The sequence below is a fragment of the Gobius niger genome, assembly GCF_951799975.1.
Source record: "Gobius niger genome assembly, chromosome: 8".
NCBI lineage: Eukaryota > Metazoa > Chordata > Actinopteri > Gobiiformes > Gobiidae > Gobius > Gobius niger.
The window spans coordinates 22,048,978-22,066,457 of record NC_136859.1 but is presented as its reverse complement, the minus strand read 5'-3'; the positions used below and the strand labels follow the sequence as shown (position 1 = coordinate 22,066,457).

General features: G+C 39.0%; 1 protein-coding gene across 1 annotated transcript; it reads left to right on the top strand.

Annotated features, from left to right (window-relative positions):
• Positions 1-1,534: 1,534 nt before the first annotated feature.
• On the top strand, positions 1,535-16,964 carry ube3d (ubiquitin protein ligase E3D). Its single transcript, XM_079562205.1, has 10 exons — positions 1,535-1,778; positions 1,962-2,167; positions 2,565-2,655; positions 3,026-3,248; positions 4,040-4,112; positions 4,192-4,264; positions 4,483-4,591; positions 5,743-5,909; positions 7,871-8,009; positions 16,666-16,964. The coding sequence occupies exons 1-10, from the start codon at positions 1,684-1,686 to the stop codon at positions 16,741-16,743; spliced, it is 1,254 nt and encodes a 417-aa protein (XP_079418331.1). The 5' UTR covers positions 1,535-1,683; the 3' UTR covers positions 16,744-16,964.
• Positions 16,965-17,480: the final 516 nt, after the last annotated feature.

The window sequence follows — 17,480 nt, the reverse complement described above, 5'->3', positions numbered from 1 at the left end:
AACCAAGAACAGATGCGTGTAAATCATTGCATTAAAGTGGCTTTGCAACTATTCTGTTATTTCCATTTGACTGTATGACATGGCACAAATGTATTAAGACAGAATATCACAGTGGTGAAATTAACCCTTGTTAGTTGATACATAATATTGCATAGACTGTAAAAAAAAAAATTGCATGTCATCAAAATGTATAACAAAACATTACTAAGGATTTTATAATGGAAAAAATAGACTACATTTGCGCAATCATGACAGAGGTTTGTAATAAAGATAACAAGGTGGTAGATAATGCAGTACAGATGAATAAGCTATTGTAGGCTTCGGTTGTTTATGAGGTCATTCTTAATCATGTGTTTCTTTTGTAGAGTTAGGATAGACAGTGTTTGGATCAATATACTTATGTAGAGCAGGACAGCCAATTATGGTTTCTCATTCATTCTTTTTATATTTTAGCGTATGTCTTTCCCTCTTTGTGTTCTCAAGTGATCTGTGTTTTTATGGGTTTCCTGTGATGTCTTGTTGTGTCCCTTGATGGATTCATTAAATAAAGTTGGTGATCACCTGAGGGGTACCTTCATATATTGTCAGTAGGTAGCATACAGAGGAGGAGCACTATTTCGTAGCTGTGAGTGGTGTTGTAACACGTTTAGTACATAGGCTACTTGAGACTACATTGGTTTGAGTAAACACTGTTTGCTGTTTGGAGTGACGTAGCTAACAAGATGCATATACAGCTAGCTTGTATCACTACAAATGGCCATTAATAATACAAGCAGTCGCAACTTACCGTTGTCGTACACTGGCCGTGGACTGTCACTGAACCATAATTCTTGACCTGAAACAGCTGACAACACCAGGAAAAAGACTAGCAAACAGGCTAACTGTAGTAGCAGGTTGTTGATGATGGAGATGCAGGGCCCCGGCTCCGATGGCTAACACCAATTAAATGGGTGTTTTTCAGATACGGGGTTACAAAAAGAGGTCCCTGTATTATAGTCTACATTTTTTTCATTTCTCTGTATGAATACCCGCTGCGTATAAATTAAACAATGGCGAGTGGAACAGCTCTTTTGGCAGCGATACAATGCGATACGATTGACAGCTCCCAGACTGCACTGCAGATTAGACGTCCTGCTCTTCCGCATGGACGTCACCCGTCAAGTCACCGATCATTACACCGGAAGTAAAACAAAAAAACAAAACAAAAACAAAAACAAGAAAACAAGAAAACAACGGAATGGATTTTGCTTCTATGGTTTGCTTTCTTGTTGGATATTTACAATCCATGGTTAGATTATTTTTGGCAATAGTGCGCATGGAACTTCATGTAGGCCATGGTCAGAATGATAAGTGAGCAAAACTATATCTATTAGAGCTCAACTTTAAAAACAAATATGACAATTAAAGCAATATCTTGTAAATATGAAATCCCATAACACCCACTGGGAATATTTCAAAAAGAGCATAAACCGAAATGCTTTTATTTTGAAATGTTTTCCCGGAAATGCCCCGGTTGCAGTTGAATTTGCACACCCGGTAGAGTCACGCTGTTGTAGTGTGCTGCTTTGTTGTATCGTGTGGTTGTACTGGATGTGCAAATATTATCCGTTTTTCTCTTTGACTAAACGTGATTACGTAAGTTTAGGGACCATTTGTTGTTTTTTGTGATATTTTGGTGAATGAATGGAATACCCTGAGATGCCAGTGAGGACGTCATCTCGAGTCGGAGTGTTTCTGGAACTTAGGAAAAGGCTTCAGAGTGGGTTACTTATTTTAAGGTAAGTAATGCAACGTTTTCCCACAAACACACTGATTTAGATTAGCCGAGCCTTCTTCATTTATGCCTATTATTGTACCATACGTACTAGCTATGGTACAATAATATGGTTTGTCTTGACTGGTCAAAATGTGTTGGCTCTTCAGAAATCAGGCCTTAATTACTTAAACCATTTGCTCCATAGGAAAGATGTTGCTCGAAGTCCATCACATGTTACTGTCACTGGTGGAGATTCGACTCTTCACATAGGAACCCCTAAAGGCGACATGGACGTGGCTTTACCACCAGGGGTCATCTTTGAGCCAGGATCCGTCACACCTACATCTGCAGGAGACCACTGTGAGCAGGAGGTGCATTTTAGGCTGCGCATTAATGCAGCTCAACATGAAGGTAAAACTAGCCATTTAAGCACCATTTCTGAGTATCAGTAATTCGTGTGTGCATCTAATACATATCAAAACATAGATTGACCACATTTTTCTTCATACCAATGTTAATAATCACACATGGCAACTAGAAAATAGACTCTGATCTAATAAGAATAGGACATAGTTGTATGATCAAGAATACATTCTGTTTATGTAATACTAAGTTTTACTACCATCAGGAAACTACATAAATACTTTTCCACACACCCAGAGCGTATTTTCTTCATGCCAAAGATCGAGCCCTTGGCAAACTCAATCTTTAAGTGATCAATTGAAGATTTTGCACCGGGAGATTCAGGCTAATACCGTCACCGAAGTGAATGCGTCTTATATATTTGTTTGCCTTGGGCTCTCCACAGAGATTTCTGACAAGGTGATGGAGACACTCCGGGCAAAAGAGACTTATTGCTTCCACTGCCAGGCCTGCATGACCAGGCTGCTGGAGGATAGGTGAGGAGTAGATGGATGACAGTAAAATGGGTGACCTAGCCAACTGATGGGAAGTAAGGTGATTGATAGAGCAGTATCTGAGTCTGCACATATCAGACAGACTCAGACTTAATGCAATGTAGAGGACTACTAACTATTGTGCATCACAGCTCCAAGTGGATTGCTGGAGGTTTTTTTTATTGACGTTAGCTTGTATATTTCTAGCTCTGCTGTGACATGCCAATTGCTATACCTGAGATGCCCTCTGTTTTGTTTTGTTTACCCATAACCTAGTAACAGTGTTATTTTATACTGTGTATTTTTAAGAAAATCTTTATAAATGTATAATATCCACACACACACACATTCACTATTTTGTTAATTGTTTTAGATTGTTTCAGCGAGTCCTCCCTCTGCCAAATGGAAACTGGAATGCTATTGTGGATGATTGGTGTTGCCACCCAGATCCTTTTGCTAACAAGAAGCTGTTGCCCCGAGCAGAGGACTGTTTACTCGGTGACACCTTCTTGCTTTTAGCCAGAGATGGGAGCTGTGAACACACCCTCACTGAGGCAATAAGTGCAGTTGGTGTAGAAGATGGCCAGGATCCCAAGGTATGTGTAACTTAATTGGCGAAGAATGTCTTCCGTGCTTATTTTTTACATTTGGGATGGAAAATGGTGAAAGTTTCTAAACTATTTATAATTTGTGAACTTTTATGTATATATGGCAATATTTTGTATAATACAACTACACTTCAATTATGTAGAGTGCGTGTGCGTGTGCGTGTGTGTGTGTGTGTGTGTGTGCGTGTGTGCGTGTGCGTGTGCGCGTGTGCGTGTGTGTGATATCATAGTAAGTTATGATATATTATGATACATACGTTTTATATGAAAGCTCTTCTTTTTTCCCAAGTTAAAACAAAAAAAACAAAATCTTATAGGGTGTGATACTGTAATGGCAAAAATAAAGTTTTTCTATAAATTAAGTTGTTATTTTGAAAATAATACTGTATATTACTTTACATAATATATTTCTATATTTGAAAGAATAAAGAACACAAATGAATACATATGTCCTGAATAAGAAAGTTCAGCCCACACAGTCCAATACGTCTCAGAAAGTGTCTTGAGTAAGTCAGACTGGAGCACTTTTGATAAGGATTGATTTCTCCACTTGTCTATTAGTCATTCGCTGCACGAGTGGCACTCTTTGCATGACTGAAAGTGAGTGAAATAGAAAGAGAACAAATGGCAACCTGTGGGCCATATATCTCTCTCTGCCTCGCCCTCATTGTCTCCTGCATGGTTATAGTGTCTATTGATTGTGCTTTAAAAGCAGCCAGGCTAAAGACAGGTGTATACAACAGTGATTGGTGTCTCTTTTATGCATTTTAATGGGGCAGAAAACCTGCCGTAGACTCAAAGTCATCTCATGTAAAAGCTGTTCTTCAGAGCTGGGAGAAGCCGTAGCGCCAGGTCTGTATAATGCATTTACACAGCATTTACCATGGTGTATTTTTGTAAGTGACCTAGTTTTGACCTTCTTACTTAATAGAGACCATAAAGCTTTACATAACTCAGGTGGTTGTGGAGCGAAATGAAGGGGACAGAAGGCCAGAAGATTCACTGTGCAGGCAAGTTAAAACTGCAAAAAAAAAAGATGAGCAATGTTGTCCATGATTTCGAGACTGGCTCCTGATAGATACTACATACAATATGCAAAATTAGGGTTCATTTCTACTGTATGTGTTTAATTGAAAACTAATATGCCAGTCATCATGTTAGGAAAAACTTCAGAGAGGACGTTCAACATACAGTCTCTTAAATATGTAGTTTTGTTCCTCAGATCTCTTTTCCTGGAGAGAATTGTGGCAGACAAATTGTTAGAGCTGTCCAACTCACTGAGCACCTTCCACTTCGCTGTTCAAAAGCCCGATGGGAAAGCCTTTTTGTTGGTAAGAACTCGCTTTTTTAATTTTTTTATTAAAAATAGATGTTTTTTTTATTTATTTATTTTTATTTCCTACCGAAGTAGGAAAGAAAGACCAGCATGTTTTAATACCATGATGTAATTGTGGGCTTTTAGATTAATGAGCTGCTTGTTACTGAATCTGAAGTAATGAGCAATCGCTGTTGTTTATTTCTGTGATTTTTGCCAAATATTTTGGTGAGTGCAACAGCAGATACATCCAGGCCTCTAACTCTATTTTATAAAAATTACTGATCTGTTACAGCACTAGGGAAGCAATGCCCTGTTTGTGAATATTGTTTTTGTCAATTATCATTAATTTAAAGCCTTAAATTGCCTATCACAGACGGACGTGGCCACATTGCGATCGCTCTTATGACCATTATTATTTTCCACATTGAATATAAACTGTATTTTTGTATTTGGCAAGGCATGGTTCATTACATAACAACAACAATTGCATAATTGTATGATTTCCCCAGCCAAGACAAAATTCAGATGAAAGTGAAGTTCATTAACATGCTCTCTATAGCTGCCAGACTGATGCCCACCAAGGCATTTAAACCTTTTTCATTCCAAGCCAATCCACTTCATTTCCATTGCACATTTTACCAACAGAGCAATTGAATAAATAAAGTGCTGCACACAGTGAAAAAGTACAAGTGCAAGTTTATTAAACAAACTGCAAACAGCGGAGTGTGCCACTGCTTGGGGGCACCGCCAGAGAAGGCCCTGTCTTCGGATAAATAAATGTCACAAATTTTCATGATATTCCGAATATATGACGAGCACCTGTAATGCTCGAGAGTTGGTCGCCTATGTTCCTTTCTGTTTTGATGACCCTGTCACACAAAAGCGAAAGCCAGCCTAAAAATATTCCAACCTTCCATGTAACACCACTTATACAGAGCCGAACTGACATACTGTATCTACGTTGGGTAAATTCAAAGACCTTTTGCTGAAGTGTTGCTTCAGCACACTTAATCCTGCTGATTTAATTTCTCTCCAGCCGCGTTCTGAAGAAAATGAATCATCCATTTGTTTCCTTTCAAGTAATTTATGTGCTGAGTTAAACGGGTGGGTGGAAATGTTGCTGTAAAGCATTCAATTGTTCCAAATCTGTTTCTTTACTTCTAGATATGGCTTTTGAACAGTGACTCCATCATAACATCTGTTCCAATGTCACACATTGAGAATGAGGATTCCAGTGACTTGTCCATAGACCCTCTTTGTCCTTCACTTGCTACAAGAGCCTTGAAACTCCTGTACATCTCCTGCTCTGATACGAGCATCCAGCAGAGAGAGTAAGTACATCCTCCTCCAAGACTTCAATCTTTGTTTTCCTCCCCTTAATCTTACCCTTTCATCTTGCCACGCACCCTCTCAATCACTACCTGTCTCCAAGCTCGCTGCAAGGAGCTGAAAGACTACTTTGTTGGTGCAGGGATTTCAGAACGCTTTGCACAAACTTTGTTCCCTGCTCCGAAGTAATTGTCTATTATTTCTCATACAAAGATATATATTATCCAGGAGTTGTCAGGAGCAAAAGCAACGTTCGCAGTTTTGTCTAGACCGGAGCCTTGGCCGTGTGTACGCCGCGTTCATGTTGTAGAGAGGCGTAGGAGAAACTGCATCGGCAAGACCTTCATTATTGTTATCCAACTGAGCGGGTGTCAGCCTTTCCTTCGTACATTTTCTGCAGCTCATTGGAAAGTCCGAACAGACAGAGAGGACCGGGGAGGAAGATTAGATTTACTATTCTATAACAAACAAATATGGCCAAGGATTTATATTGAAACTTAATCTTGAATTACACACCAAGATCATAATTACGTTCACTCATCTACAAGTGTCACGTATTGTCACAATTTTATTTATTCAATACAGAGAAGTCCTGATATACAGTAGTTTATTGAAAATCATTTATTGCTTAATTAATTTTCGTATATAGCATTTTTTTTTAGCTTGAGGCAAACTCTGTACTACTTTCTCCTGGTTTCTTCAGCATTGTGTAAAATCACGTCCAACCACTTACTTTACTACCAAAACCTAGTGAAACTAAACCATTCTATCATTGGTAAAAGTATTTATTTTACATCATTCTCATTTCTTCTTGCCAAAATAATGCTAAACATGTTAAAGTGTTAAAAACCTGTTAAAATGGTGAAATTCCAAATCTATCCTGAGTTTTTTCCCCCCTGATATTTCTTTGAAGCTAGCTCCCTTTCCCCCATACATAATGTCCCATTCATCCTCCATCACTCTTCTCTGAAATTTTTAAATTAAATGTTTTGCCCGGAGAGTTGAACTCCTGTATCTTTTGGATTCAGTTGGTTATAAAAGACAGGAATTACAATAAGTGTAATCCACTTATTGGCCATCACTATGAAGAATCCCAGGGTCCTTCATATTATACAAAGAGAAGGTGAAAAAGTGCTGAAATTGGTTAATCATTCATCTGCTTCTTGCTGGGGAATAGATTGCAATTAATTTTTATATATTCAGAACAAGGTGTACATTAACATTTGAAAGGAGCATGAAATATGAATCGCAAAACTAAAACAAGTTTTGGAGGAAGAAAAGTTTTATACATCACAAGGATGAGGTGTAATTTACAAAGGACATACTGTATCTTCTAAGCAACTGCAGCTTTTGTGAGTTACTAAATGCCGACTTGGAGGTCGACACAGAGACACTGACCTCACACAGGTTTTTTTGATCCACAGTAGGGATATTACTTGGTCACACACAGCTCTGATTACATTACAGTATATTCATGTGGCAGAGAATCAAGCATGCGACCCCTGCTTACTGGTGTGTGCTCTGACACTACCATTCATATTCATGCAGTGATGATTAAATTCAAAGTACCGTATAATTACTGTACAGCCATTGATTGCAACCTACGCGATCTGTGGGTGTGCATAACAGAACGGAATTATTTTGGTTATTTTAGTGACTTGACAAATCATAGAAATCATGCCGGTTTTGCCAGACTCGAGACGTAATGAGGTTCAAGTGCCAGAACTTGAGGAGACTTAATTTCTGCGACTGCACAGATGGCTAAATGTCACCCAAATAAACTGAATCAGCAGCACCCTGACAGAGTATCAATTAATTCTGCTTGTCTCAATCCTTCTTTGTCGTCTCACACACTGTCATCAATAGATGAGACATTCAAATCTATTTACGCTATTCATTCACTTTTAATTTATTGTCAGTCTGTACTCTGTCCTCATAGATAGCATTTGCTCTGTGTGTCCAGCATAGCAACCAATTGGGAGGTCAACTCCATCGGACATCCACTGGTCTTGCCGTCAAAGGTGTGTGAAGAGCTACAGCGAGTGATGGATGAGAGCAACGCCACACTCCCCATGTCCTTGAGATGTATGCAGTCATACCAGGTGAGATGTCCACATTTACTGAGAAGGGCCTGATGTCAAGAGGTGGTATCAACATTTGAAGCACAAGCCCACACTGTGATATATCCACTCCACAATCTGCCCCTCTGTTCGGGAGTTTACCTTACGTCTGCTTTCTGCCCTGACCGTCTGCCTGCTCATGCTCCCCGCGCCACGAGGGGACAGACACTCGCCAGTCCCATTTGGGAATGATTAAAACCAAAGATTTTTCCTGACAATATTGCTGCCTGAGATTTGCATCTTATTGCTAGCTTTTGGCGACTTTCAAGTAGGCCTGTCAGGATAACAGAATTTGAAGTTCGATATATTGAACCACGGAAATATTGCGATAAACAATATTATTGAAGTCCTTTAAATGCCATAGAAACTAACTCTAAAGCTTAGAACAGTAAAGCTTTGTTTGAAAAGTACTTAATATTAATATATCTAATCCCACTACAACTTATAACTAACAAACTAACAAAAATATAGTATTACATGAAGAAAATGTTTAAAAAAAAAAGTGCATTTACTTGTTATTCCACTTAAAATGTGAAACTAATATATGATATATAGACTCATTACATGCAAAGTGACATATGTCAAGCCTTTGTTTGTTACATTGTTGATGATTATGGCTTACAGTACAATTCTTAAAATATAAAACATTTCGGAGATTTTAATTTGGGGTTTTTACAAGCTGAGCCATAATAATCAAAATTATAACAAATAAAGGCTGTACATATCTCACTTTGCATGTAATGAGTCTATCATATATTCGTTTCACATTTTAAGCTGAATAACAGAAGTAAATGCACTTTTTCATAATATTCTAATTATATCGGGGCATGGTAGTACAGCGGTTAGCGCTCGTGCTTCACAGCTAGAAGGTCCGGGTTCTCCTCGTGTCTGCGTATGGGTACTCCGGTTTCCCCTACCACTAAAAACATGTACAATAGGCCAGGATGTATGAGAGTGTGTTTGAGAGTGCACATGGGGTCGACAGATGGAAATTTGCCCAAGGCTACAATCTGGTGTGGCTTGTTCATCCAACTCCTTTTAATTTGTATGTTCTTAAGTCTTGGGAGAATAAACAAGAGTTGCGCCCTCTGCTGGCCTGTTATACAACTGTATTTCATAAAATTTTAAAACCAAGGGATTTGTTCTACATTATCTTTGCTACACTGCTAAAATAGCAAGACTAAGTCTAAAGTCTAAAGTAGTAAAAAAAAAAAAAACAGATTAAATCATCATGTAGGACAAATACTCGCTGTCTAAATTGAGAACTAAAAAGGGTAGAAACTTAGAGTTACACATCACTGAACAGATGCTGGATCTGAAGTGAAACAAGTCCAGAAAACGCTCTGTGGTCAATTTCAGGTAGTGATCTAGTTATAAAATGTTTATTCAATCGACTTATCCACAATAACACGACCTTTCCAAAGTGCTGCACAAAGTTAATATTGAAAAAAGCAATAAACTTGATGTAGCTCCACCAATCGTTTATAAGAAACAATTAAACAAATAAGAGCAAGACTTAAAAAAATCTATTCATAAAATTCCAAAAACGATAGTCTATATAAAATCGTAAAACGTAATAACATCTATATAAGGCGTGCAAGCAAAAATATATACATATAAACTAAAAGCAATAAAATAAAGGACACAGATGACCACACAACTCACGTGATGTAAAAAGCCAGAGAAAAAAGTGAGTCCTAAGGTGATGCTTAAGGTGAAGTCATACTTTATTAATCCCCATAGGAAAATTCGTTCTCTGCATTTGACCCATACTAAATGCCGCTGGAGCAACCGGTAGGAGCAGTGGGCAGCCAGCATAGGCCGGTGCCTGGGGACCCATCTCCAGACGTTAAGCCAGGCTAATGGGCAGAAACACCTATTGTACATGTTTTTAGTGGTAGGGGAAATGTACGCAGACAAACCCAGAACCTTCTCGCTGTGAAGCAGGAGTGCTAACCACTGCGTCACTGTGGGGGCTGTTCGGATGTGAGGGAGACCAAAATAGGTAAAGATTAGCTACAAATTAGAAAAATTAGGAGTTGAACTACAAAAGACTCCTGAGTTCCAGTGAAGGACTTTCCCACACATCTTCTGCTAAATATCCACATCAGCAGCAGCTCAGCAGGTCTTCTGGCTGACACTAGTCTATTATTTTGCTTAGCTTGAACTTGCCGTGCCTTGTTTTTCCTGATATTCTGCAGCGCCTGACAGTGTTTTCATCTGGCCATAATTAATTTCATGTTTGAGGCCTCTCCTTTAACAGCTTTGCCTTCGGGACTATTTGGGTCAGATGAAAGGTTTTACTTCTGGCAGCTCCCTCACATCTTCTCAATTTACCTGCTGCCATTGATTGTGCAAAATGTATATTTAGCCCTACTTACCAGGGAAGAAAGCTTTTGACGAGAAAATAAGAGGTGTTAAGTCTGCTGACACTTCTATTTTTCCCAGCTGCTTTAAACGTAGAGATGGGGTAATTAGCACCATTGTTCTCCGCTCAGTTCTCACAAAGGTGCAGAAGTGATTCTTTATAACTCAAGCAGGTTAGCAATAAAAAAGAAAGAAATGGCACAGAAGGTAAAGTGAGCGAGTATAAACACATGCAAAAAAAACAGTTGTCAAGATGAATGTAGCATAAAAGAACTCTTCTGGAATATGCTTCACAAAACCTAGAGATAAAACCATTAAAATGGTCTTTTCATAGTATGTCTAACAGTGTAAAACATGGCTCCTTAATCGCACTCATGGTTTGTTATTATGCGCTCGATGTCATAGCACAGCAAAAGAAAATTTAGTGGCAATGTTATTCTTTAATTTGTCCATCAATTTAATTTTACATCTTTTGTTATTGTTTGATTGAGGGCTGCAACTAATGATTATTTTTGTAATTGATTAATCTATCAATTGTTTTTTACGATTAATCGCTTGGCTGTGAATGGTGTATGAAAATTGTATTTTTTCAATCTGTTTTATCACATAACACTAAAGTGGTGCTGCTCGATGACGTGTTGATGGACTTAAAGTAAATGTTTGTTGGATGCTCTATGTGCGAATTCTGCGTTTTGATTGGATGGACACAGACAGATATTCATGAAATTTTAATGTACAAAACACTACACATACTAACTATAAAAACAAAGTAGGTTTTTATCAAAAATACTACATTTTTATGTCATTTTTGCTCTATTTGAGTCTGTGTGAACCAGAAAACAATTAACCGATTACTAAAATAGTTGTCGACTATTTCCATAATCGATTAGTTGTCGATTAATCGATTAGATTTCTGCCCTAGTTTGATTTGTCCATTCATTTGAGGTTCCATTTCTATGATTTTTTTTCCTTTTATAACGCAACAGTCGAAGTTGTCAAGACATTTCTTATTGTTTCTATGGTACAGCATTGAAATTTGTGAAGAAACCACATTGCAGTGCAATGGAGAAGGCTGTGAGAGCCAGACACGGGACATTGGATCTGTCTAAGCCGTGAGGTGGTTGTAGTGGGAGAACGAGTGTGATAAATGGAACCTCAAACACTTCCTGCTACAAAATAGGGGCTGTTGTAGACGACAGAGGAACATGAGTGTACTGTGATCACGGAGCTCTCTACAGTTTACACTGGCGGTCAAGAGAGCTTCAGCTGAAACACAAAAATACTCAAGATCAAGTAGTTTTCTCTGTGATAATTTGTAAAAAAAAAAAGAAAAAAGAAAAAAGTAAAACCCAATAATATAGGCTAATAAGATTCACGCTTGAAATTCAAGTGAAACGTGAGATCGAGTTTGACGATGTAATACAAAAATATCAAGTGGTTTCCAAAACCAGCACCATCTGATTTAAACTTCTATACATATACAATTAGCAGTGTTCACATGTACTTTGGCATATTAATCTCCCGCAGTGAGTCTGACACTTACTGCACTATAGGTGACGTAATGTAGAAGCCTAATTTTACACGTTTGTGGGGCTTAATTGGACATGCTATAATTACTGCACACACAACACTCTGGTCCATGTTTCATCCCATGGAGTTTACATGCAATTAATTGCCTTGGCTTTTCAGTTTGTAATCAAGACGTAATTGGCATAAGATCAAAAACAAACTGGTAATTGTGAAGGAGCAGGCCAAGTGCTTAGGAGCCAAAAAATGTCAGTGGAAATGTAGGCAGTCCGTAAAATACAGATTTCTAACTAAAATGTATTTGGAGAAAAAAAGAAAGACTATCAGCAAAATGTTTAACTCATTCTCACTTCTGTAGTCAAAGTCAGACTGGTTTAGCATATTCTGTAACTCTCCATTTTTGTGCTATTGTCTGAATTTGACTACTTACAAGCATGAACGAACTTCTGAAGAAAGAAGAAATATTTAAATCTATTAAAGTCAAAAAGTCTAAATTTTGTGACGACATGATATAACAAAAAGCTCTTAACTATGGATATAAACAGGCAGTAGTCCTTTGTTCTGGCATGTCGCACCGATGCAAAACCGTGCGTGTGTCTGTATTTGGTTAATTTTAGTCCTTGTTACTAGATCAAAGCCTGCACCATTACTGGCTCTGTTATTAGTGTGTATGTGGAATGTGTTCTATTGTCCCACCCTCTGTCCCAAAGCCCGGCAGGGTAATGGGGTGTATCCAGCTCTCAATGACACTCTTTTTGGAAACCTCCCCACCCCCTTAACCCTTTATGATTCCTTGTGATTTTTCCATAGCTGCTCACGTTGGACCCTGTCTCAATGTGAACTCAGAAATTCTGTATGAATTCAGCTCAGTTACAAAGTGACACCAAAGCACAACTTTGCCCAATATATGTACTTCCTATAGAATGCATTTAAAGTGACTATACAGAGTTTAAAAATTATGTATTTTCCTCCCCCTACATGTTCCAGCCATGTACTAATGTGTAGAATGAGCTCAGACCTCTTCACCACAACTGACTCTAAAATCCTGCACTGTCACTCAAAAATGTGTTACTTCGGGTCTGAATTGCCGTCATGCACGAGCGCAATATAGAAGGTACAGTTACATGTATGACCGGAGTTGGCAGTAGTGAGTGTAAAATGGCCAACTTGCATCTTGCCCCTTTAACTTAATAGATTTTAATAAAAAACATCCAAATGCTTAAGTTGTCCATTTGTATGTTACCTTTAAAGAAGAACTAAGTAACTTGTTTACCTTAATAAATCCTTTTCGTAGTTCCTCTGGGGTGTAATACAAGTGTTAATGGGATGATTGGGGGGTCTTTCACATACCCCGGGTGTCTCTGACCAGAAACCACACTTGCAACTTCCCTGCCTCTGGGTCGGAGGCGCAATACGCACTAATGGAATCACAAAGAAGAAACTAACAGGCTAGCGGGCAATGCTAACTGCGGGCTAGCGCCACATAAACAGTATTTACAGTCAAGTTTGAGTGAAAACAATTATCTCCATTGGGTTATTAGATGTGCAAAATCCCTCTCTCCCTTTGTCTTTTCTGTCAGCGTAGTATTTACTCTCACGGACAATTAATGAGTAAAAAATCATAACATGTCAGGCTTTACATTTTTTGCATGCAGTGGAGGAAGTTGTTCATGGTCAGTGATTTGGGGTGATACAACAAATATACAGTAAATTAGTTTTCCGGTCAAATCACTCCGCTCTTTACTAACCTCCTCATCAATACATTGCATACAATACATGGCAAGTGAGAGACTGCCGGCCATTAATCATTGCTCCACTCAGCAGCATCCATACAACTTCACCAAAGCATAATAATCCCCAGATGACAGCTGTGTTTAGACTGGCTCACTCTGTGGAATACCTCCAGTGGGATGACCGGGAGCTGTGGATGCCATCAGACACAAGAACTATCTGTACCCAATTTAATTTGATCTTTTCAGTCTGTTGAGTATTGCTTGAGCCTCTTGGAGCAATAGGCGGGTGTGTTTATTGTTTGTGTAATTTAGAGCTGTTTGACACTGTTGTCAATGTTTTTCATGTGTGAAAACTTTCCTCTCCCAGTCGCTTGCAGGTTAGGAGAGATGTGATAACACAAAGCACTGAAGTATGTGTGTGTTCGTGATGGTCTGCTTTGACTTCTCTATACACTTTAATACTCAAAGTTTTCATTTTGAAAACAAGACAATGTTATTGGTAGGATAAAGCAAATCAAATACAGTATTTTAGACCTGGTTTCTGTGCTGATTCAATCTGATTTCGTGACAAGTTTGGGAATTGCTTGCATTATACTAAAAGGTGGCTCAATACACAAGATCAAAAACGTCTTGAGCATATTTTTTTTCGACTCTGTAGTTTAATCTGCTGTGAGTTTTGCTCTCTCTCTCACAGCCACCCCCCTGTGCCACAATCATGTACAGGATATAATTGTCTTCATGGTCACAAATGTCATTAATGATCTGCTCTCCAACACTGTGGAATGGAAAATATTGTTGCGGCGTTAGAGCCTTCTCAGGTCCGGGATAGGCTATGTTGGCATGTTAGCTGCACAATCGCACACAAGCAATTACTGAGAAAAGTCATAGGATTTTACTCCAACAGAATATGACAGATCTGCTGGACTTGCTACTTTTTCTCGGGATTGTACATCCAAAGAATGTCCAGCAGAGTTTTAATGATGCGCTGGGGGCTTCCCGAGGGAACAGCATTTGGCGTGTCCCCCCCCCCACACACACACATCTCTATCCCCAACAAGCTAATACGTATCCAAGAAACATTGCTATTGTTCGGCTTGACGCTAATTCCCATCTGTGTGTGGTGTCATAAAAATAAAAAAGGAAAAAATACAGTAATAATTAGAAATGTTCAAGTTGATCAATGGCACAGAGTTGTTATTTTCCCTCTCCCCCCCATGTGTAGCTGTCTCCTGTCACGGAATATGCTGTATGGTGCATAAACCCAACAGTGCTGCCTCTTTGTTCGACAGTAAGCCTTAAACCCCAACACAACACAAATTATCCAATCAATCATGTGCAAGAGAGAATTTGTGTGTCTTGCTGTTTAGTGGTTTGTGGTTTTGAGCTCAATATGTGGTTTACGTGCGATATTGACAGTGTTAATTCATTAAATTTTGCCTGGTTGAATGTCAATGTATCGGTTCATTGCCAGAGAGCTAGTGATCGCACCATTAGTTTTGTTCAAGAGCAGAGAATGAAATTGATTTTTTTTTTTCTTGATAAGACTCTGAGGTATTTCCTTATCACATTTTGCCGTCATTGCGTTTACCTGCGCCTCACCTCTGTAGTCTCGGGTGGCTGTGAATCATTTGTATGAGTTACCATTGATGGGGAGGAGTGGTGAGCAGACACTAGCAGAGGGGACGGAGGAGACCGGGCCTTGAGCGTCGCAAATGCCCTCATCCATCATCCCAATATAGAGCCCTCAGTGGAGCGGGACATGGTGTGCAGCAGGCAAACGCCCAGCTTCAGCAGATGGAGAGAGAGAGAGGGGAGAGCGCATTTGTTTTCTGCTCTGTTTATCTCAATGTGTTGTTGAAAGTGGTTTAAATTTCCCCCACCTGGTTTTCACTTGTTTGTAGACAGTAATTGCACATAACGTGTTGCTGATTGTCAAGAGACTGTCCCTCGCCATAAATTCTTTTGGAATGGGAAATCTTTGTGTCTAGTGAGCTCAAATGCTGATTTGTAATTCTGAATGTTTAACCTCTTAACCCCCACCTGAACCAAGCACATTATCTCCAGTTTGGCATTATCCAAATCTAAAAGCTTTGTGAAAAAAGGCGTCAATATAGCAATGAAAAGAGGGTGAAAACGCAACAAAAAGTGACAAAAAAGCAACAAAAGAGCAACAAAATCTTGTCAGAAAAGCAACAATAATAAAACAATTTAAAAAAAGTGACTTTAAGAGCAATAAGAAGGCGACAAAAACATGGCGAAACCACAACAAAAAAGCAATGAGAAAAAAAGCATCAAAAGTGCTTCAAAAATGTGACAAAACAACACGACAAAAAGATTTCGGATCTGTTTTGTAGAAATGAGGTGTTGCTTTCCAGTCGAGAAGCTTTCAGATTTGAGTAAAGCCGGACTGGAGAAAATGTGCTGGATTAAGAGGTTAATAAATCCAAGTCATTCTTAGATCATTTAAACGAAAACCTCTAATGAAGCCTAGGTGTTGATTCAACCTGGGAGACTATTTTAGCTTTACCAACCTCTAGCCAATGATTACTCTTGTGAGGGTCACACCTCCACCTCAGCCATCAATGCAAGAACCGCACCTCCATAGCAGCCAATCATCGCCCTCGGCCCAGCCATCATGGTTCATCTGCTTCCCAGCTGTGCTGCGACCCGCCACCTCCCCATCTCTGCCTCTTCTGTCCCCGGTTTCTCCCTGCTACATCCTTCACAGCTCTCCCATACCACCACCAGTGTCCAGGCTCTGGGGGAAGAAATCCCTAACTCCAACCTGTCTCTCCCTAACTCCAACTTCAATTCACACATCGATGTCTTCTGCCGGGGTCTGGTCGCCAAACTAATATTCATGCCAATAAATCCTTCTAATTGCTGCTTTTGTCTGTTTGAGTCTATCCAGGTTGAATAAGAATGAACATATAGTATCGTATTGTTTAGTATATTATAGATATATGTATATTTTTTAAACTTAATTAAACCACTGTATCTTTGCTCCATAGGTGGCCTATCTCAGACTGTGCACCCCAATCCTTGAGTACAAAGACGGATCAACAAGTGGAAACGTGCAATGTGGTTAAGGTGAAGTGATCAAGTGTCAAGCTGGAGAAGACGTGACTGAATGACTCATTAGCTTTTCTTTTTTTACATTTTCCTCATGTTTTATATAAATCCCTCTTAACTGCTCAAGGTTGTTGAGCCGCAGGTATTATAGTTCATATAGTCTTTCTCCATTAAATGTATGTGTTGGAATACTTTTCTATATCGCACACATTAAAAGCTCATGACGTTTTTCTCTCGTCTTTGTTTTCTATAGCAGGCTGGTAGGACGTTGTTTCTGAGTTTACTCCTGGTAAAAGCTTATTAGAGAAACAGGAGCCTGGGGGTGCAGCAGTGCTTACTCCACTTCAGCGTAATTGCAGCTTGTCGAGTGAGATGATTTTTGTCTCTATTTTGTTGTGTGCTAGTCTTCATGTAGCACAGTGAAAATAACACTGAAAACAAGAAGTGAGATGTTTCCCTTTAATCAAATGCGCATTCACACTGCATCCTTTAAACTCTTTTGCCCCAATGCCTTTTTTCACCAATCTAGGGTAAGAAAAAAGAAATTAGCTTTATTCAGCCTGTTTATGTTCTCCATGGATGCTATTGGTTCTGGATGAAGCTGAATTGGCACCAAGACATTTTAAACAAATTTTGTCGCAATTGGACTTATTATAATGCTATTTTTTTTATACAAATAATTGCTAAAGTGGTTTTGCATGTGCTGTAATGTCAACTATCATCCGTCAATACAATAGGTGGGTGAACTAATGAG

Coding starts and splice junctions, on each gene's coding strand:
- ube3d (XM_079562205.1), top strand. CDS start 1,684: ATGGAATACCCTGAGATGCCAGTGAGGACGTCATCTCGAGTCGGAGTG. Junction 5,910..7,870: donor ACGAGCATCCAGCAGAGAGA/GTAAGTACATCC, acceptor CTGTGTGTCCAG/CATAGCAACCAATTGGGAGG. Junction 8,010..16,665: donor GATGTATGCAGTCATACCAG/GTGAGATGTCCA, acceptor TTTGCTCCATAG/GTGGCCTATCTCAGACTGTG.